A 21,713-nucleotide genomic window follows, 5' to 3' on the forward strand; every position below is an offset into this window, starting at 1 on the left:
CGGAGGAGAGGTTCGGGGATAGATAAAAAGGCACCAAATGCTGCAGGCGCGTCAAATTGCATGTATATAAATAAATATCTTGGTTTGACAGGAGGGGTTGTGCATGTGGTGTTGTGAAGGGGAAAAGAGGTTGATGATTTGTGGTGGGCCAGCAAACTGCAGCCGGGTTTAAGCTCCAGTCAAGCTCAACAGCTGCCACCACACACCAATTGGTACCGACTAACCAACATTCTCACACAACTAGACCTCTGCTTACCTACTTGCTGTTGAGGAGTAAGTAAATCAAAAGGCAAACACTCAAAATTCAAGACTATGGTTCAGCATATAACTGATATTAAGTATTAAGCATTATTGTCCCGTACAAGTAAGTATCCAGGCCTGTATGTACATGTATGCAATGTGTGCGTATGCGGCCAACCCCTAGCCTCGAATCCACTCCATGGCCCAATAAATTTATATAAGGAAGTATTCTTGTTACGAAGCAGATACTTCCTAAGTTATTCTCGACCCCTGCTATGGTCCCGGCTTTGAATTGGCCCCGTTGCTCTGGTCTCTTCGTGCATGTCGCAGCTCATTTTCCAGTCGCCGCCTTGCCTCTTGCTCCCCCTACGAAAGAAGTTAATGATTGGCCTGCGAACTCAATAGTTCTATAAGCTAGACTTACCCGCAATGCCCTGTTATGTTCCGTTCTCATATCCCTCATCATTTTCTTAAACTCTGCCCTTAAAACAGACATCGTCATGTTCTCTCCAGAAGATGGAATAGGTGTTACCAAATTGTTTGCCGGTACAGCCGTTGATTTTACGGAGCGGCCATTTCCCATCCTCTCATCTGCTAAGCTGCGTTCGAGCGCCTCCACTTTCTCCTGCAAATCATCTATCTGCGACTCTAGGCGTGATTTGTCCGCTTCGAAATCGACAGAGTCCTTCATAAGGGCCTCATAGTCGACAAGCATCTCATCCAATTCTTTTTGCAGTTTGTCACACCTTTCTTGTAGAGCTCGGGGTGTGTCTGAGCTCGTGCTTCCTAGGGGTGTTGTAGACTCGGACAGCTTGTCCTGAAGTGCAATATTGGCCTTCCTTAGCTCTTCATTCTGCCTCGAGAGATTCTCAAGTTCTACAATAAGGTTCGCATCCATAGCAGGTTGCGATCTCCCTTGCTCGACTTGGATCTTCGCGGCTGCTTGCTGTTTCGCCTCCTCTATCTGCAGTTGTGAATTTTTTTTGGTAGCTTGGAGGTCATTCGCTAAAGTTGCTAGCTCTGTTAGCAATTGTTGGACTTCATTTTCCAGTGCCGAAACGTTAGATTCAAGGTTTTTTTTGGCTGTTTGGCTCTCTATCAGTCGTGATTTTAACTCTTCGGCACTTGACGTCTGCTCCGCTACCTGGGTGGCTCTAACCCGGAGCTGGTCCTGTAGGTCTAGATTCCTTTTGTCGAGGATTTCTATGCGTTTCGTCTGCTCGTGATACGTTTCCTCGAATTTTTCCTTAGACGCAACTGCCTCCGTCAGATTCCGTTCGAGGATTTCCACGCGCGCTTCACGGGTACGTAGGGTTTCTGTAAGTGATTCAAGATTATGTTTGTCAAGGAGCAGTTGATTCTCCACATCGATTTTTGCGGCATGTGATTTTTCTAGTTGAATGTGCAAATAATCAATCTCCTCATTCAGCTTCCTGGTCTTTTGGTCTCCAGTGCTTGCGCAAGCAAGGCTGTCCTCTAATGCTTTGTTTTTTGACATTACTTCTTCTCGTAGTTTATCCACCTGCTCTTCAAGATCACGTTCCCTTTCTTGGAAAATGATCCGAGCATCATTGGCGAGGTTTTCGAAATCAGATTTTTGTGAGCCTAGCATTAGCTGGAGTTCTTCTATTTTGTGGGCACAATGTTGTTCTTTCGCATCCAACTCTTCCCGTAATTTCACCACTTCCTGTCTTAGTGAAATACCTGCATCTTGTTTGGATGAGATCTGAGATAGCTCACCCAAAGCTTTGGATAAAGAATTTGTGAGCCCATCGATCTGTTGTTCATGGTCAGTTTTTGCGTCTTCGTGTTTTCGGATTTCCATTTGATATTGTTGCGACTTTTGAAGAAGCTGAAGTTCTAGGTCTCGCTTGTCTGCGGCCCAACGTAAAGAAGTATCTGCTAATAATTTCACACCCTCAACGAGTTCTCCGATGCTCTTCCCGTCGCTCTTGAGGGATTCAAACTTGATGCTATCTGGCCGGTTGGCTTCCCGTGTGGTCCCCATCATAATCCCTACGGCGTTGCCCGAGTACCTGTCAGCTTGAGCTTTCCCCAGTCATAAGAAACTACTACCTTTGTCTCTGTCTTCATGGTTCCTATTATCCTGTTTTTCTCCTTCCCAGCGTAATAACACTTCCCAAACCTGTAGTACATCTTTATCATCGCTTTTGATTGCAACGGACCTACTCCCTTGTTGGAATATAGACGCCTGAACCTGTCTGAGACCATGTTCTAAAGCAAGAATCTCGTCAAGCGTAGAAGTGGGAATTCCGTCGTTTGGGTCAAAGCTATCCTTCCTCTCTTCCAAAAACAAGCTCTTACTTACATCATGCTGGTCAGGTGGTAATATTTCAATTTTCACCAATATTTCTTTGACAATATGATGCAAGGCAACTAATCTTTGTTCCACTGCGGACTTATCTCGATTATTGAGGGGCGGTGGTGTGCTCGGAGTTGAAAAAAAACCTATAGCTTCCGTGTTCCCTATAGGTGACTGAGGCTTGAGACCAATGGGGCCACTAGAATGCGCGGGCAGGCCCCCTGGATTCGTCGCATAAGTCGATGGGCCACTTGTGCGGAATTGTGATTGCGAAGGTGGAGCTTCACCCGAACTGATCGCCGGTTTGTAAAGGCTACGGTCGTCGAAGTCTTCAATGGGTTTGACGGTTTGTAGCTTGGTAAATTTGTTAGGTGTTGAAGAGCGTATGGTTGGTGCATCAATGCTACTCGCAGTGAAATGCCGCGATTTCTCAGAGTGGTGGTATGTAGTTGCAAGAACTCGTGAGGTATGACAAAGAAGTCGTCGCTGAAGCACCCACAAATCTGCCTCCAATTTACGAATATCGGTGTCAATTTCGTGACACTTGGCAATTGAAGCACTGAGTTCCACTGATGCCTGTGCTACGGAGTCATGGCCGGGTTGATGGAAAGAACCCCCAAATGCGTTGACTGGCGAAGTAAGGGGACTTTCGTTCTGTTTCGGCGACCGCAGGCGGGACAGCGATTGAGCGGCATCTCGTACTTTAGTTTCGAGGAGAAGCTTGCGTCGGAGAGCTTCAATGCGTCCAATCAAAGTCGTCTGCTCCCGTTTTAGTTGATCTAGCTCTTCGTGGGTTAAAAGCTCATAGCCGCTAGAATCAAAGATCGCGGTTTCGACCAAGAGATGCAACGCGATTTCGTCGTCGAAATCTAGGGTTTGAGTCGCGGTCTTAAGCTCGGCCATGTCTGAGAACTGCACTATTATCAGAAGCTCGTGCTGTAGAATTGTTGGGTTTAGAGGTCAGCAATAGGCGGTATATCTTTATCGGATCCGAGCTGGTGGGTGTCAGCAAATGCATCTATGTGGTATTTGTAGGATGGTTTATGGAGAGCGGTAGACTCGCGTCGGCCGTCATTCCTGGTTCTTGATTGTGATGATATATATATCGGAGCTGTAGTGGGTGGTTGATTGGTTGGTATGCAACAGGCATTGCAAGGTACCGTAACGGAGCAGCTCTTAGGTAAGTGCATACCTGATAGTCGGTAAGTACCCAAGGCTTAGGTGATTGGTTGATGTTCTGGATGGTTCGACACAACGAAATAGTCTCCCTTATAAAGTCTCTAAGGTAGGAAATACCGGGTTCTTCATAGGAAATCTTGACATCATCAACATCAACATCGCATCACATCACCACACCTCAATCCACCGTCGGAACCCTCACCTTCGTCTTCGTCTTCGGTATATTATTGCTTCTAGAATAGTATAAGTGGTTTCCCCGACCCATCACCACAGTACTTAGTCAGCCAGCACCCACAGTGAAAGACAAATTGCCAGAATGGTACTTCACAACCCAAACAACTGTAAGACCCTCTAGAATTAATATAACACCTGTTACTATCCTTCGTACTCTTCGAATGCCCCCTCTATCTGTCTGCCTACGTTCGTTTGTTTACTATGCATGCATTCGATACGAGACTAGCATCTATGCCCGTTTACAATATGTATGTATTTAGTTGCGAGTACAGGCGAGAGGAAAGGGAGAGGGAGAGGGAGAAGCTTGATCCAAATTTGATGCTTATGTCACTTTCACTTTCACAGGGCACTGGGTCAACAAGGACGCATCTGCTTGGGCAAAGGAATATTTCGAAAACAATCTCATCGGCACTGAGGCCAAGGATCCTGCAAACGAAGCGTACGTTCGAATTGAAAAGGTTCTCAGCGTCGACGGTGATGTGGATGTAAGCCAAAGGAAGGGCAAAGTCATCACCCTCTTTGATGTCAAAATTCAACTGGAATATAGCGGTATGTTGGTAGAACCTAAAAAGAACCAGTTGCGATATCTAACGTCACTACAAGGCAAGACGGGGGCTGGGGAAAATGTTTCAGGGACGATAACCGTGCCCGAGGTAGCTCATGATACGGAACTAGATGAATATGTTGTAGGTCCATCTTTGAAACCGTCACTAGGTCTGTAGCTTATGTGGTGAAGTTTGAAATCTCCAATTATTCCGATACGGCGGAGAAGCAAGAAGTTAGGGAACTCGCACGTTCCCACCTTACGCCGCAACTACGCGAAAGGCTTTACCGCTTTGCCGATGCCCTCGTGGAGCAGCACGGGAAGGATATTCAGCACACGAAGGAAAACGACCCCAAATATAAACCATCCCAGGTTCCTGATGCAGCTCCCTCTTCATCAGCTGCCGCGCTGGGTACGTCGGGTAAAGGCTCAGGCCCGCAGGCTTCGCGGAGCGAGACAAAAGCTGTCGTGAACACCACTGAAATTGTGGAAACCTTCGAGTTTCAGACAACTGCCTACGAGCTCTATCAGACATTGGTAGACCCAAACCGTATTACTGCGTTTACCCGTAGCCACCCTGAAGTTTTCGAACCTGTTGAAGGAGGTCGGTTCAAGTTATTTGGAGGCAATGTCACTGGCGAGTTTGTTAGGCTGGATCCAACAGAAAAGATCACGCAGAAATGGCGATTGGCCAACTGGCCAGAAGGTGAATGCAGCTAACTACACACGGATAATGCGCTCCCTTTGATTCGAGCATGTTCCTAACAATGAGACGTGTGACAGGCCACTATTCAACCATGACGATGGTATTTGACCAAGGGGTTGCTGCTACTGTTCTAAGGTTGACCTGGGAAGGTGTACCGATTGGACAGGAGGAAACAGCAAAGAAAAATTTCTCCGAATACTATGTGAGGAGTATCAAAATTACCTTTGGGTGAGGCGACCAGATGTTTCCCCCCTGCTTCCTCTTCTTCTTTACGCATCGCGCCTCGGTGCTAACACTAATACTAGGTTTGGGGCGATTCTTTAAGTTTGTATATACTTGGGTATGTGCACATATGGACATATATGCCCAAGATATTAGTACGGGACTGGATAAAAGCACTTGTTTATGTCCTTAGCTTACATACTATGCAATACACTACGTTACTCAGTGGTTCGATGTTTTTTAATTGCGCGAATTCGAATATTTGTTGTATCAAGAAACGCCCTCTAATTTTAGAATTTAGCATGAATATGAGAAAACCTGGCTGTCTGCCGGCGCCTGTGCTACTTACAGTGGACCTTACATTCTTCTTCGTGTACATGGAATCAAATAAATACCGAGGCGCCAACAGCAGCACTAAACTGGCCTGAGGTAAAATGATTTTATCTTGCTCATATGTATAGAAAGAGATAACAGCGCGAGCTAAGGCACGCGAGAGTTGATTGGACGAGAACGAATCAATCGGACCAGCCAGTGAAACCAACTAGCCAATCATCGTTCGTAGTCCCAGATATCGAGTCGTCACGCCGCCGTCAATTTCCACTTGCCGCCGAGATCTCAAGAACGGATACAAGCAAATGCATTGGTGGAGAGACCCTTGGCCCCAGCCCCACCAGCTATACTTACACACCGAGTGCTGCCAACAAACAGGGTATCGGAACCAACATGAACAACTGGCACTGTACATCCTCTGCATAAGAGACCTCCGCTGCCCACTCATCACATCCACCTGTCTTCAGCATGACACGTCTCTATCCCTACTGCATTGTTTTTTGCCTTTAACGGTTTTTGTTTTCTCTGTTAAATTCTTTTCTACTGAGTCCAAGCACACTGGCCTTGACTTTATACCACTTAAATCATATTAATATAACGTCTTCATTCATTCCTTCAAGCCTTCATTTCAACTTATATATGTATCATCTGCTGTCGAGGTTGATCTTCTACACGTTCATTTGATACCCGTCGCCGCACATATATCTTTCATTTTTATATTTTATATATCTTTTATCTTTATCATCTTCCCGGTCGAGGATTCCGAATAATCGCCATACGAAACGAGCTACCATATCCACTGGTTGGTTGTAGTGTACAGCTCCAACATCAAAAACAATCACAACATACCAAGCACTTACTTCCTCCTTATTAGTTGGCGAAAGTTGCATTTTTAAAAAAATAAATAAAAGTAAAAATCGAACTTCAAACTGCCAACAAAAATGTCTAACGAGGCTGCGCTTGCTGAGTTCATTCAGCTACCGGTCTCTCGGGAGATGGTCGCCTACCTAGCTGTTAAGGCCGGTGAAGTTATCCGTTGTGATCATACTCCAACAGATTTACCCACCCCCCCATCAACCCCCCCGAAAGATAGCTCTGCGAGTCTCTTCGAACCTTCACTCCCTGACCTCGAAACCTTCATCGCGTCTATCGTTCAACGTTCCCATGTACAAGTTTCTACTTTGATGACAACACTGGTTTATCTCGCACGACTGAGACGAAGGCTGCCTCCTATCGCAAAGGGCATGCGCTGCACTGTGCATCGCATTTTTCTCGCATCTCTCATCCTCTCTGCTAAAAACCTAAACGATTCTTCCCCGAAGAATAAACACTGGGCTAGATATACGACTGTTCGGGGCTACGAGGGCTTTGGGTTTTCTCTCACAGAAGTTAACCTAATGGAAAAACAGTTGCTCTTCCTGCTGGACTGGGACCTTAATATATCGGCTGGTGACCTTTACGAGCACTTGGAACCATTCCTTGCACCCATTCGACAGCAACTCCATATTGAAGAAAAAGAACGGGAATCCGCACATGCCTTCGAATGCCCTGCCCCCCGCAGCTACCCTGATCCAGTTGTATCGGAGAATGAAGACGCCGAAACGTATTACAACACCATGCAACGGAGCAAGAAGCAGGCATCCGTATCAGGACCGAAAGCTCGTTCTCAGGCGCTTCCCATATCCAAAGCTGGCCGTGCTAATGCTGAATATGCACAATCACGATCACGATCAGAATCACGTCCACGATCACGGTCACGGTCACGGTCTAGCTACCGGAAACAGTCGCTTCCAGTTGATCATATCATGCTACAAACCCCACCATCCACCCAAATACCCGAGCTATCCAGAAGTGGAACTGCATCTTCTATTCACTCCAACGAAAGCTCCCCACGATTACCATCGCCTTCTGTTGTAGCCCAAGTCCACTTCCTTAGGGACCACTCGTGCGATAGCCCGAAAACTTCGAATTTGCCGCAAAAGCTCAGCAAAAGGGCCCGTCTTGGTTTGTTTTCCCGTTTCCTCGGAAGCGAACGGCACCCCTCTGATAAGATCCAAATCGTTCGATCCTAATACCCTTTTCCTTTTTCGGACTCACATTCGATAAATTTTCTCCCGTTTTGTTTGACCTAGGATTTCTCTCTCTATTGTGTCCTTAGTTTGGTAATGGTTTTGTAAAAATAGATAAATAAGAGGTGGATGGTTTCACATATGTTGGCAAAGCATAGCGTTTGGGGTTTGATATTTTCCCTTGGGGTTTGAATTTGAGTTTAAGGTCCATGTTTGTATGTATAACTACTTGAGTAGCAATCAAAAATATAATTATGAAACAAGGAACGCATGCCCCCCACCGTGTATATTGATTTCATCGAGGCCAGCGGCGGTGGGAGAGTGGCTGGAGCGGTTACCCGGCGATCTCGAGGCCGACACGTCTATATTAGGTGCACTAGAGATCAGTGGTCTTATAGAAAACTAGAATGTGGTGGGGTATGTAAAAAATCTATCTGACCTTGCTGCTCTGCGGATTCTATCTTGGTTTCCTCCCAATAGTCCAGCATTATATCTTTCGAGTAACTCAATGTAAGATCGCTGAGCTTCAAGGTATCTAATCATTTGCTGAGTCCTGAGTATCCCAGCGACCCCCATTTGCATTTGCGATAATTCACCCAAGCTATTTCTCTGGATGGCTCGTCTAAGGCAGTTATGGAGGGCGAGCCGGCGTGTATGGAGGGCAGCTGGAGCTCTGGCGGCCGTTATGGCACCAGCCGTGGCTTCCCTAGTCTCCGAAAGTCTGGGTATCCGGAAGAGTATCGGTGGCAGCTCCCGGAGACAAGCTCTGTAAATCGACATCGCTGGTGGTCTTTTAGATGCCATGGTGGGTACGATTCGGTGTGGTGAGACGAAGGAAGTGAAATTCGCTATCACGCCAACCTCCGATTAGTCAGCAGATTCGAATAATTTCTCAACGTCAAGTGCCTAAAGCATGAGTCCCAGCCCACCTATAAACCTGCAACGACCATGTTACGGCCAAAATAACAAGCAATATGCATCGATGTGCAATATGCCAGAATAATCGTGCCCAGGTCATCCGGCCGAAAAACGGGCAGAAGATTTGCAAGAACTGCTTTCTCGAAGTGTTTGAACTCGAGGTCCATACAACCATCGTCGAGAACAATATTTTCCCGAGCCGAGGGGAGCGGGTAGCGATCGGGGCATCTGGAGGAAAGGATTCAACCGTCCTCGCTGCTACTCTGAAAGCTCTCAATGAGCGATATGACTACGGTGTTGAGTTTGTCTTGTTATCCATAGATGAGGGGATTCATGGCTATCGAGACGACAGCCTGGAGACAGTAAAGAGGAATGCGATACAGTATGAAATGGAACTTTGTATTGTCGGATACGATGCTCTTTACGGGTGGACGATGGATAAAGTTGTTGAGAAGGTCGGTAGGAAGGGAAACTGTACCTACTGTGGAGTTTTTCGCAGGCAGGCTTTGGATCGCGGTGCCAAACGGCTCAATATCTCCCACATCCTTACCGGTCACAATGCCGACGACATCGCCGAAACTGTCCTTATGAACCGTATGTTATTGGCCTCCCTCCCTCCCTTGCTCCTTCGATGAGCTGAATCTGGATTACTGTAGTTCTCCGAGGAGACCTCCCACGATTAGGTCGGTGTGCAGAGATTATGACCGCTTCCCTCACTTCGCCTATGAGGCGTAGCAAACCCCTTAAGTATGCCTACGAAAAAGAAATAGTGCTTTATGCACACTACCGTGAGCTGGACTACTTTTCGACTGAATGTGTTTACTCGCCCGAGGCATTTCGTGGGAATGCTAGGTCGCTTTTGAAAGAGTTGGAAAAGATCAGACCCAGCTCTGTTCTTGATATAGTGAGGAGTGGGGAACAACTTGTCCATAATGCGGTAAGCCCAGTTAAGCTGGGCTGCGAAGATCCAAAAAGGAACTGGCGTGAAGAAAGAATGGGATTGGTAAATGGTAGCCAGACTCTCAGTGACGAGCCGGTAAACCCGAAGCTATTGCCGAAGATTGTTCATAAGACCAGAAACGACGCCACTTATCAAATAACTGTAAGATCAGTTCAACAACCAATACCAAGTGTGAAACTAAAATTCTTCATATTCTTCGCTTAGGATGGATCGCGAATTCAAACCATCGGGGTTTGCAGGAAATGTGGTTACATGTCGTCTCAGCCGACGTGCAAAGCCTGCATGCTGGTTGATAGTCTGAATAAAACAGAACCACCAGTTGAAGTATCGCTGACTGGGGATCGGGATTCTTATTAGGTCAGCGTTAAGATTCTAGTGTAGTTGTCCAGAGTTTCCGCAACGTTTCCATTTGTGACCAAAGATGTGCCGACTGAGCGGCAACGTCACTATCAACCTGGGTCTCGAGTACCATTTCACCACTCCCCCACAGACATGCTGACCCCCATTTCCTTCCTTTGATTAGATCTACATGAGGGGAAAGGGCCAGCCACACCGGTGCATTGGCCCCAATGAACGGGTCTATACAATGCCAATGGGAACCAAAAGCCCTGCACAACCAAAACCCAACATTTTTCGCATACGTTTGCCACCATGGAATCGCTACTATTGTTGTTGAGACTATACCGGGATGCGCTATCAGGAATACAGGGGCTATAGATTCGGCGGGAGCTGTGTAGTTGCTGGACATTGGAATTGTTATGTAAGAGCGAAAATACTCCTGGGCTTCAGGTAGATAGGACCCCAAAACGAGAATATCTGTAAGTGTCTTGGAGCTTTCGTATGGCCGGTTTGATTTGATTCCCTGGATGTCGTCTATATCGAATGTTAAAGGGTCGCTCTCAATGGATCCCACCCAGACAATACGGGATGGTGTTTCTGATACAGCAACCGATGCATGCAGCGTTTTCATGATTTCGTGTAGGAGGTAATAGTGTCCGAAAACATTTGCGGCAAAAGCGGCACCTAGTTCTGGCAGTGGTTCTGCAGCATGGCTTTTGTGGGACTGTGCTTCAGTTAACCAGCCGACACCTTGGACCTTGTATCGTGGAACCGTCATTGCTTCTATGAAGTTGGTCGCGATCTGTCGGGCGGCTATGGCCCAATCAATACGAACAAAGGGGACCATAGCCGCATTGCAAAATACGTAATGAATCCGACTATATCTATTCCGTAGCTCCGTGGCTGCGGCGATAACTGACTTTGGTGAAGAAAGATCAATTGTAATATGAGCAAGCTTGAGGCGGGATCGCGCACCCTCTGAAAGTCGAGAAGCGAGGAAAGTATCAATGCCTGTGATTGCAGATAACGCTTTTTCCACGCTTCTCGTAGCCAGGCAGACAATCAGAGTGCCAGGATCCGATGCCACTGCTGGGTAACCGTCGATTCCGGGGTTGAAGAACTCTACGATGAGGCGACAGGCAATCGCGTAACCAAGTCCACTAGATTATGTGGCAGAAATGTTAATTTTACTGGTTTCCCTCGGAAATGTTATTTAATGTATGTAATCGAACCTGTTAGCACCCGTTATAAGAGCAACGGTGGGGAGATTGTGAGAGGAGTCCATCCTGGTGAATGGATTCCCTGGTGCCGTTGTGGTAGATAGGACTATGTAAGTAAGTACTTAGAAGGTAGGCAATGGGCTTGTTGAGCTCGTATGCTTTTGCGGGAGATCAGCAAGTCAGGAAGAGTACTTAAGTGCCTAAGTACTTACCGCTTAGGGGGTAGCTAAGTCAGCTTTGCTTGAGAGGGTGTGTGTACCGAGGAGCTGGATGTTTAATTTGCTGCTTCTAACCTCACTCACCCTTTCCTTCCCTTCCCTTCCCTTCCCTTCCCCTTCCCTTCCCTTCCCCTTCCCTCCCCCCTCCTCCCGACATACCCTTCTTTCTTACTCGCCACAGCACCACCCGCTTCCCGCCTGCCGCCAACAAAATACTAAGTTATCCACTGCCACCTCGGAACATCGCACTGGACGTACTGCAACGTCGAGTCGGCAGGAATGGACTCACGAGGCAAAGACGAAAGCCTGAATCGCCCTATCAGCACGGAGCATGAGGACCCTTTCGATGGTTTCGATGGGGTTCATTTCACTAAGAACTCCCGGGCCGCCGATGGGCTGGCAGTCGTCGAAACTGAAAACTATATCCCTACCGTGACTAAGGAGCAGCGCCTCTCCGCTGCAGATAGAGGCGACTTGGTTTATTATCCAGCTCCTGTTCCTGTCATGCTTAATCTTCCCCCGAAACTCGTTGGGAGTCGTCCGCAGAACCAGGCTCAAGCAGGTATCGAAGAAATCCGTGCGAGGAGGGAATCATTGACCTCATTTCGGCGTTCACTCGTTTTGAAGGCGTCACAATCTAAAGCAGATGCGTCTTCATTATTTGACAATATACTCGATGCTACGGTCGCGTCACCAGTACTATCGGTCGTTAATCATTCAGTTTCCAACACCAAAGTTCCCGGGAATGCGGGACACACCCGCTCGGCTTCAAAATTTTCCATGTCTATGCCGAAGAATGAGGAAATCGCTCCGACTACCTCCCAGGGACCCACTCGCCGCAATGTACTATCCGATTCTGGTGATGAGGCTGAGTTACACAAGGAAACCATGAGATCCTCTGCCACAGGGGCGCATGCTGTGGTAGGTTCTGGTAGCATGGGCAACGACGTGGCTGATAGCTTACCCCGGGCGTCTCATTACCCACATTCCAGTCACGACGATACTGAAGAAGGAAGAGAGGGGGAGGAATTCGAAGATATACAGTTTGTTCCTGCGACCCTTTTAGCTGAACTGGAATCTCGGAAGTCGCAACAGCGTGCGCGAACCAATAAGACCGCAATGTCTAAGAACGCACGACAAATGCCGACGCTCCTCGAAAGGGATGCCATTGCTGAGGTAAAGCAGCAAGCGAGGAAACGGGGCCCTGTAAATCTCGGCTGGCAGGGCGACCATGGTGCTGTAGACGAGGAGGAAGACGATGTACCATTGGGGGTTCTCTTTGCGAACAAGTTGTCTTCACGTCCAGCTGAAGTTCTGAGAGCGCCAGGGCTTTTGGCAATGAGAGAAGCAGAGGATAATGAGCCACTACGGAGACGTCAGGAGAGATTAAAATATAGCTTAGGAAGAGAGCCTGCGGATAATACCCCCCCTACGGATGCCATGGATGAAAAGGAGACATTGGGGCAGCGTCGGAGCAGATTGCAGGCCGCTCAAAAGCAGCGGGATAATACTAGCGACAAACCCCAGGACCAGGAAGTTCCGGAAGCTAACGGACCTCCAGCGGTGGGTTCGATGTCAGCGGTTCTTAATGCAAACCCGAATACGCAAAGATCCTACCTTGCTGGGCAGGATCCTTCGTCAAGAGGAGCACCAAACTCCGAGCTACCTTATGGTTATCAAGCTCAACAACAGATGCATATAAACTTTGCAGGTAGTCAACCATTGAACCGGCCCCCGATACATCAGGGAAAGCATATGCTACCTTATCAACAAGACTCTACTGGACCCATGGGTAAAAATCGAGATTACGAATTTGGTATTCCATTCCCATATGCGCCAGTTAATGCTGAGTACCTACAACATCAACAGGCACTTTTGGCAGACCAAATCGAGAGATGGAGAAGCAGCGTTTGGTAGATGTGGTGGTTGACAATTGGATTGAGAAAGAATGGGCACGAGCGTAAACGATGGTATCACTAGTGTTAAAGGTCGGAGGTCTGTAAATTTGCTTCTGGTTATAGGGAGTTTTTGTTTCAAGTATCGTAGTGTTTTCGGGAGTTGGAGAGCATATGTATAATCGAATCATCAATCAAACTCGGTATTTAGGTAGTTTATAAACGGGCAACGTTCCATAGATTTAGGTGGCTAATCAATAAATTTCAAGATCTCAAGAGGACTAGGCCCGGAGCACGGGGGTGAATAGATTCTGGTGGATGATATCGATAGTTGTCGTGTGTGCATTAATTACCTCCTACTTTACATAAGCTAGGTACTTAGTACTTACCTACCACTTAAGTAGTACCTAAGTACTTATTTCGGTCATTTTTGCCTGCCCAAAGGAAACGCTTGGTTGTTTGGTTGTTTGGTTGTTCCAACCTAACTCCAAACCCCCAACTCTCAACTCCCAGTTCCCAGTTCCCAATTCCCAATTCCTAACTCCACCATCCACATCCACATCCACATCCACCACTGTACTACCACCACCGACACCTCCTCCCCATCTTCCCTACCCGTCCACCATCAACCATTATTACCACCGTTATCCTCATTCTCAGCCTTAGCCTCATCATCTTTTCGTCGCCAATATTTCATACGACACTTCCTTGCCACCATACCATAATCATTAATTCATTTGCCAGATAGACACTGGTTTCCTCTTCCTGTCCCCCAAGATCACCCCGTGGCAGGGACTAAACTTCTACTCGCGTCTTTCTCGAAACATACTTCACCTCCTCTAAATCATAACACCAGATAACCTCCCATCTTATTCATGGAGTGACCTTTTTCTTCTTCTTGTTCTATTTTTTATATTTTTTTCTTTTATTATTATTTTTTATTTTGATTATTTTTTATTTACCAATTTGACTTTCCCCAAGGATATAACCACCGTTATAACCTCCGTGGCCCCAGCTGTCGAACTCTTTAGCCGAAGGGTCTTCCCCAAGAGATCCTTTCGAAAATCTGTATGTTCAAGGGCATCCCATTCCACAACCGTGACCGTTCCAAGCAAGGCTTTTTGAATAGATTCTGTCGACTACATGAGCGGCTTCAGTCGGAATCGGGTCCGTAAAAGACTTTACTGACACATTTTAACCATTTGTATCTAAAGGGTTCGAGCGATGCAGAACTCCGTGAACAATATGGAGAACCCAGATACCATAGGACAACTCTCATTTGTACCTACTACCCGAACCACAGTTGTAACAACCACCACGACCACAACCACATCCTTCCCACCGCTGATAATCAAGCCTCCTCGGAGTTTAAGCCAACTTGATACGAAGGAATATCCTTTGGCGACCACCCCTACTCCTTTAGCATTGAAGCGATTTTGTTTCGACCTCAACGGGCATCCAACTTATTTCCGTGAAAGTGACGATCCGAATAAAACCCTAATAAACCTGCAAAATCTGGTCAATGGGATAAAGGATGGAAAAGGTACTATACGTGTAGTCAACAGTGGAGAGCAACGTTATCAGACACCGCCCGTATCCCAAGTTGATGCTGTCGACGTGCTATCTGCTGGTATTGGTGCTAGGAAACGCCCGGCTTCTCCGTTACCAGCAATCGAGTTGTCCGAGAAGTCTACTCCTTACCAGAAAACGAAACGCAGACATACATCGAAGACGAAAGCAGATACACAGCCAGTCCGATTTTCTAAACACCGGGGGCAGCCAAGCCAAACTATAATTACCCCTTCGTCTGGGTTTCTTACTAACGGTTCTCCTAACTTGCACCCCGTCCGCTCCCTGGGATTCGGTTCTACGCCTTCTGTAGATGGCCGCCCTCCAGCTTCATGGCCGAGCGTGCCCGAGTTTGCTCAATTTAGTGGTGCCGGGCAGCGAGAAACTCCAGTCGTGATACCACCATACGCAACCCGACCCTCGTTAGTATTTACACCAACGGAACAAGAAGGTTCACGATTTGCGGCCCGCCAAGCCGACTTAAACGTTTCCGTACGATCGCTAGGTGAAGGCACAAGCGATTCGGGAAATCCAGTTCATGATCTAGGCGACTCTATGCCAACACTTACGAACGAGCCACCTAGTTTGCCATCACCAAGTCTTAGCCCTGTTACGGCCGCACTGACCCTCGGGAAATCCAGAACTGATTATTTCACCCGATCTGAAAGCCATGAGGATGATCCGGAGTCCCCATTAGCGTTATCACATGCGGGAGACGGTGTGGAGGACGTGGACGTCGTGCCGTTCGACGAAACTTCGTCCTTATCACTAGGGACGGGTGGCCTTGATGGAATCCCAGGCTTAATGCAACTTCCTCAGATGGTTGACACTTTTGATTCAATGCCCCAGGCGATCAAATCGTACCTCATGTACCAGTTCCTGAGGCGATGCGATAAAAACACACTCCAGTTCGTTGCTGGTGTAGTTAATCCGGCTCTTAAATGCGACTTCCTTGCTAAACTACCCACGGAACTCTCTCTGAACATCATCAAATTTTTGGACTATAGAAGTCTGGCGAGCGCCGCGCAAGTGTCCAAAAAATGGAGAGTTCTGATTGACTCCGATGAGTGGACTTGGAAACGCTTGTTCGAGGCCGACGGCTATATGTTAGCCGACGGGGAATTAGAACGTGCAGTCAGAGAGGGCTGGGGCTACCAGGACCCAGAAGGCTTTCTGGATTGCGAGAAGGACATTCAAATATGCCTCGCAAAGGGGGCTTTCTCTTCGACATCGTCACTCCTCTCAAATTCTATCCGGAAGCGCAAAGTAACAAGACTTTCACTCAAAAAATCACAAAAGCAGCGGCAAACTGTTGAATCTCTTGGCAAAGATGAATTCAAGGAATTAATACATGACCTTTCTAGCAACGAGGGCTTCGCAGCCGCTGTTCACGCGGCGTCTGCGAACCCCCCTCCTAGTGTTGGTCTACCCTCCTTAACAAATCTCCATTTGTATAAATCGCTCTATCGGCGACATCATATTATCAGGAAGAGCTGGGTCCGGCCTGATGTTCAGCCGCGCCATATATCTTTCCGTGGCCATCAGCGATTTGTTGTGACCTGTCTTCAGTTTGACTCAGAAAGAATTTTGACTGGATCGGATGATACTAATATCAATGTTTATGACACTAACACCGGTGCTTTGCTCGCCAAGCTGGAAGGACATGAGGGTGGCGTTTGGGCTCTGCAATATCACAACAATACTCTTGTTTCCGGATCTACGGACAGAACTGTGAGGGTTTGGGACATCGAATCCGCAGAATGCACACAGGTATTCCATGGACACACGTCTACGGTTCGGTGTCTTCAGATTCTTTTACCTACCAAAATAAGCACGAGTGATGGGAAATCCACTATTATGCCAAAACAACCTTTAATTATCACCGGTTCGAGGGATTCTACCCTCAAGATATGGAGACTTCCTACAAGAGCTGATAAGCCTTACAAGCCATCGACGACTGCCGATATTGATAATCAGCCCCCAAACCCATTCCTTATCCGCACCTTACAGGGTCATGGCCATTCGGTACGTGCTATTGCCGCTCATGGTGATACCCTCGTCAGCGGGAGCTACGATAATTTTGTACGTGTTTGGAAGATATCGACAGGGGAGTGCGTCCATAGACTTGCTGGCCACACGGCCAAAGTATATAGTGTAGTACTCGATCACAAACGGAACCGTTGTATCAGTGGAAGTATGGATAGCTGCGTCAAAGTATGGAGTCTGGACAACGGTGCCCTCCTCTACACTCTAGAAGGCCATACATCTCTTGTCGGGTTGCTCGACCTTTCTCACGACTACCTTGTTTCCGCTGCAGCAGATGCCTCTCTCCGAATTTGGGACCCTGAAACTGGCCAGCTTCGGCACACTCTTTCGGCACACACAGGGGCTATAACCTGCTTCCAGCATGACGGACATAAGGTAATTTCAGGTTCCGATGGGACTTTGAAGATGTGGAACATCAAAACCGGTAGATTCATCCGCGACCTCCTGACAAATCTCAGCGGGGTCTGGCAGGTTAAATTCAACGAACGTCGGTGCGTTGCCGCCGTCCAACGGGAGAACCTAACATTTATCGAGGTAAGCCGGTTTTACGGGTAGTTCCCTCACAAAGCCAGTGGCCACAATGTTAACTTGACGATGTACAGGTGCTTGACTTTGGAGCAGCTCGGGATGGTATTCCCGACGATCAACGCGGGCGACGGATCGTTGTTAATTCCAAAGGCGTTGAAGTTGACCCAGCCGAGATTATAAATGACGACTTATGAAGCATAAGACAATCACGACCCCAGTTTTCTTGTCTTAATATTAATATTCTACAGGCATAATCTGAATTCACACCAGCTTTTGTAGCGATTCTGTACAATTAGAAGCGTGGCACTTTGGTTCCCTTGGCCGTACATGATTATGAAATTTGTGTTGATTTTGGTGGTTGGATTGTAAATTTAGGCATCTGAGCGTCGGTTCCTCTTCGAATCTTTGCCCTAGCAATGTTATTCTTACTAAATATTTATCTTGCTTGATTTCGCTTTAAACGCTTAGGCACTTGGATGCTGTATCATCCTTTTGTACCTAAATGCCTACAAGTGCCTCGTACAATGGTTGCCGCCATTGTGTAAGAAACATCTTATACGTACACCCCTAGCCGCCTGAGTTTCTCTTGCTTCGTTGGGTCGCGAAATAGAGGATACACTATAAAATTTAGTCAAGGTTTACTTGGAGATCCCACCCAATCCCAGGGGCAAGTTTGCGGGTTGTCTGTTTTCGAAAAGCATCCGATTAAATGATATTTACTTTGAATAGCAGGTGAAACTAGGACCAAGTAAAACCTAGACCCGGTGCTGGCCGGCCTTGCTAGCCTTTGGGGTGTTCTGGATAGCAGTTCGGCATTCCCTACAATACCATTTATCTAAGACGAAGAGTTAACCACTTTGGAATCAAATCATGTCAATGGAATGCATACCCTTTGAACTTGGCATATGTGAGAGCCCGACACATGGTAGGTGAAACCACTCCCTTTGACAACCAGGGCCATCACAGGCCACCATTTTGCCATAGGAAATTTGATTGCAGTAGCAATATCGCATTTCATCGGCATCAACATCCCCTTCATCGTCATCGCCTTCGCCTTCATCGTCATCATCATCGTTATTATCATCATCATCGTTATTGTTATCGTCGTTATTACCATTACCACCAGCATTATTACCATTATCACCCCGGGCGTTGTTTAGAATCGATTTATCATCCATTTGTACCGATGGGTCGTTACTGGATTTAAATAGCCTATGCGGTAAGACCTTAGGGGGGCCCACCTGAGAGCTCTTAACGATGTCAAGAACCATCGAAGGTTTAGGCGCTGACTTTACAACTGACGCGATAGCACTTCGGCCGCTTACCTTTTCTGCGACATCTATGTCTCTTGGAAATTTCTCGACAGCTGCTGGCCCTTCATCGCCTAACGTTACATTCTGGTCATTTTTAGCTATATCTTTAGTTGTATTTGCGGGGGTCCCTTGAAGAGCCGTTGAATCCAACTTCTGATTGGAGGTTTCTTTGTCGGAACTGACCATCGCCTCATTCTCCGATTGCAACGACTTATCTTGCGGTGGCTTTGGGATTGTTGCTGGTTTCGGTTCGAAAGATAATATTTTCTCTTCCTGCTTAACGTGGTTATCAATCTTTGGAACCGCCCTCGGCGCGTCTGGTTTCGTTAAGTGAGGTTTGGAGCGAGGGTTTCTATGACCCATATCTTTCTTCCCACCATCAAGCTCCGCTATAATGAAGTTCTCTGATGACTGGGGTGGCGCCCCCATGGCACGGGAATCTGTAAAATTGTGTTTTGTGGGAGACAGAAGAGTTGCAACTGGCGGGGCGGGCATTCTATGGCAAAACGGGAAAGTTGTCAGTTAATTGAGCAACATAGGAAATTTGGGTCACCAATTCGTCCAACCTTTTCCTTGACGTCGGTTGTTTTTGATTGCTTGTGGAACTTTGGGACCCATGTACTTTCGCAATAGGCTGCGTCTTGGTGCTTTGAAGGATGTGGGAGTTGGAATATGCCCCACTTCGAGCCTGGGCTGCACTTCGCTCTGGTGCAAGCGTTTTATTCAACTGATTGCCATGAGTGGCCCCTTTGCGGCGTTTGGCTGCGGGGATAATTGGCGAATTCTCGTAGATAAGAGTTGTGGGTTCGGTTTGGTTTATCGTTTTGGGCTCTAACTGTTCTGGGGCGTGAGCATAACGTCGAGATGCTCCTTCTCTACGGCCATCAGCCCTTGAGGTCCCGATGATAGAGTCTGGGTCAACAGGGTACCCCGTTGACATATTTTCGTTTGCTCCTGCCCCAAGGTTAAAAGAACTCTCAAGGATTGAGTTGCCATATGCCCAGTGGGCCGGATTTCCATCGCGGAGAACAGAATCGATTTCACGGGTTGTGGCACTGTAGGCATCATCAATCCGGACCTGGTGCTTGGCAAGAGCTTCCGATGCAGTCGATATCACATGAATTTTTTCATCCAAAGTAAGAAGAAGATCTGAGATCAGAACTCGAACCTCGTGTAAACGCGACCGTTTTACATGCTCATTGGACTGATTGTTGTCGGATAGGTTGCTGCTGGTGCTGCTGGTGCTGCTGGTGCTGGTGTTGGTGTTGTTGTTGTTGTTGTTGTTGTTGTTGTTGTTGTTGTTGGATAGCAGCTTATCGGGATGGCTTTGATCGTCTAAAACCCGAACGGGTTCGGTGATGGGTTCGGCCTTAGGCGGAGCCTGTAACGGAGGTGGAATGCTCAATGCATTTTTGATAAAGTTGCGAAGCAAATCCTCGGGGCCGGAAGCTTTGGCATCGACCTCTCTCAACAGAGTAAAATGTCTGATGGTTTCTTGGGGGAGGGCCTCGATGGCATCCGTGAAAGCTGCCAGGCCCGGGTAGAACTGGGGCGGCCGTCGAGGGTTAGTGCCAGCCATGGCGGTGAAAATGACGATAGGTTGATGATTGGTGGGTAAGTAGGTAAGTAAGTACCTAAAAGTGAGCAGGTAAGTAAGTAGGTAGGTAAGTACTTAGGTAAGTAGTTAAGAAGTAAGAGGTATACCTACCGTGAGGTTGCGAAAAGCGCTGCTGACGGCGAAGTATGTTGCCTAGCCGTGGTTAGAGTTACCATTTACAAACTAACTCTCTACACCTCACCTTACCTTACCTTACCTTGCTTCACCTCACCTTATTTCATCGCTGTTCAGCCAGTAGTGGTTAGCGCAGCCAGAGCTAGACAGATATCGTTTCTGCCACATCACCATGCAGCTGTGACGAGCGAACGGTACCCGCAGAAGCAGAAGCAGAACGAACTGGCAGAACCAACTGGCGGCGGTATGTTGACGTGGTCTCGCGCCGGCCAGCGAAATTGAGCCGGGACTCCATCCTCAAAACCCTCATCGTCACAGTTGTGTGATCAAATCGGTGGATCATAATCATGAAACCCCGCCGAGGACAAAAAAAAGAAGTAGCGAGATGAAGAACTCCAGTACTGAATGACTCGGGGGGCAAAGGTGAAGGGAAGAGGGAAGGGAAGGGACACAATAGCCCGGAGCCAGCGGAGGTCGACAGAGCCGTATGCGGTGTTCACGATTGACTCCAGCCTACGGGCGGGTAGGGAGTTCTCCAGGCATGTGCCTAAGTTACTTTGAGTACTTGCCTCTTACTTCCTTCAAATTTAAACTTGAGATAGGTTTGGTTAACTCACATTCTGCGATGCAGACAACTTGAGAAAACCCACGTCCTGAACCACAGGCCATGTACATGTGCTATGTGCATGAGGCAGCCTGCCCTGCACATCTGTACTTACGTGTGAGCGGTGTCAACCAAATGGTCACAGTCGATTCGTTGGTCCTTGTGTGCAGTGACACGGATTCGATGCGATGCCAGTCCGATGTAGGCTAGCACCCAATGGCTCCTACATTGACCTCTCCTGCTATCCCAAACACATCACAAAATTATACACTCTCATTCTTATACCCTCTCCTCTTCTTCTCAGCCCGAACTAGTCGATATCGGAGAACTCGAACTTAGGGAATAAATCTATCACCACTGACCAAAAGTTGGTGAGGTTAACCTACTGACTACTTCACGCTTTATAATTACTGTCCCGACAGAAGCTTTCCGGCACGGTTGACCCGTCATCTATTCCGCTTGCGATTCGAATCGTTAAACATCATTATTCCCTCCGCACCTGGAGTGTAACCTTACCTCGAAG

At 47.5% G+C, this 21,713-nt stretch overlaps 9 protein-coding genes across 9 annotated transcripts; 5 read left to right on the plus strand and 4 right to left on the minus strand.

The window, feature by feature from the left end:
• Positions 1-513: 513 nt before the first annotated feature.
• On the minus strand, positions 514-3,466 carry AOL_s00078g7 (uncharacterized protein; the record flags this gene model as incomplete). Its single annotated transcript, XM_011123270.1, has 3 exons — positions 514-606; positions 665-2,256; positions 2,317-3,466. 3 exons carry the CDS (start codon positions 3,464-3,466, stop codon positions 514-516), a joined length of 2,835 nt encoding a protein of 944 aa, XP_011121572.1.
• Positions 3,467-4,058: 592 nt separating this feature from the next.
• On the plus strand, positions 4,059-5,550 carry AOL_s00078g8 (uncharacterized protein; the record flags this gene model as incomplete). The annotated part of the gene is made up of 5 exons (XM_011123271.1): positions 4,059-4,083; positions 4,322-4,662; positions 4,713-5,226; positions 5,304-5,454; positions 5,532-5,550. The coding sequence occupies 5 exons, from the start codon at positions 4,059-4,061 to the stop codon at positions 5,548-5,550; spliced, it is 1,050 nt and encodes a 349-aa protein (XP_011121573.1).
• Positions 5,551-6,719: 1,169 nt separating this feature from the next.
• Positions 6,720-7,850, plus strand: AOL_s00078g9 (uncharacterized protein; the record flags this gene model as incomplete). Its single annotated transcript, XM_011123272.1, has 1 exon — positions 6,720-7,850. The coding sequence occupies one exon, from the start codon at positions 6,720-6,722 to the stop codon at positions 7,848-7,850; it is 1,131 nt and encodes a 376-aa protein (XP_011121574.1).
• A 331-nt stretch (positions 7,851-8,181) lies between these two features.
• Positions 8,182-8,651, minus strand: AOL_s00078g10 (uncharacterized protein; the record flags this gene model as incomplete). The annotated part of the gene is made up of 2 exons (XM_011123273.1): positions 8,182-8,209; positions 8,287-8,651. 2 exons carry the CDS (start codon positions 8,649-8,651, stop codon positions 8,182-8,184), a joined length of 393 nt encoding a protein of 130 aa, XP_011121575.1.
• A 170-nt stretch (positions 8,652-8,821) lies between these two features.
• Positions 8,822-9,930, plus strand: AOL_s00078g11 (uncharacterized protein; the record flags this gene model as incomplete). The annotated part of the gene is made up of 2 exons (XM_011123274.1): positions 8,822-9,359; positions 9,422-9,930. 2 exons carry the CDS (start codon positions 8,822-8,824, stop codon positions 9,928-9,930), a joined length of 1,047 nt encoding a protein of 348 aa, XP_011121576.1.
• A 160-nt stretch (positions 9,931-10,090) lies between these two features.
• On the minus strand, positions 10,091-11,350 carry AOL_s00078g12 (uncharacterized protein; the record flags this gene model as incomplete). Its single annotated transcript, XM_011123275.1, has 2 exons — positions 10,091-11,225; positions 11,298-11,350. 2 exons carry the CDS (start codon positions 11,348-11,350, stop codon positions 10,091-10,093), a joined length of 1,188 nt encoding a protein of 395 aa, XP_011121577.1.
• Positions 11,351-11,782: 432 nt separating this feature from the next.
• Positions 11,783-13,420, plus strand: AOL_s00078g13 (uncharacterized protein; the record flags this gene model as incomplete). Its single annotated transcript, XM_011123276.1, has 1 exon — positions 11,783-13,420. One exon carries the CDS (start codon positions 11,783-11,785, stop codon positions 13,418-13,420), a length of 1,638 nt encoding a protein of 545 aa, XP_011121578.1.
• Positions 13,421-14,622: 1,202 nt separating this feature from the next.
• AOL_s00078g14 (uncharacterized protein) lies at positions 14,623-17,735 on the plus strand (the record flags this gene model as incomplete). Its single annotated transcript, XM_011123277.1, has 2 exons — positions 14,623-17,547; positions 17,616-17,735. 2 exons carry the CDS (start codon positions 14,623-14,625, stop codon positions 17,733-17,735), a joined length of 3,045 nt encoding a protein of 1,014 aa, XP_011121579.1.
• A 561-nt stretch (positions 17,736-18,296) lies between these two features.
• Positions 18,297-20,433, minus strand: AOL_s00078g15 (uncharacterized protein; the record flags this gene model as incomplete). Its single annotated transcript, XM_011123278.1, has 3 exons — positions 18,297-18,376; positions 18,431-19,350; positions 19,421-20,433. The coding sequence occupies 3 exons, from the start codon at positions 20,431-20,433 to the stop codon at positions 18,297-18,299; spliced, it is 2,013 nt and encodes a 670-aa protein (XP_011121580.1).
• Between the last annotated feature and the right edge of the window lie 1,280 nt (positions 20,434-21,713).

Source organism: Orbilia oligospora, assembly GCF_000225545.1.
Source record: "Orbilia oligospora ATCC 24927 unplaced genomic scaffold scaffold00078, whole genome shotgun sequence".
NCBI classification, from domain to species: domain Eukaryota; kingdom Fungi; phylum Ascomycota; class Orbiliomycetes; order Orbiliales; family Orbiliaceae; genus Orbilia; species Orbilia oligospora.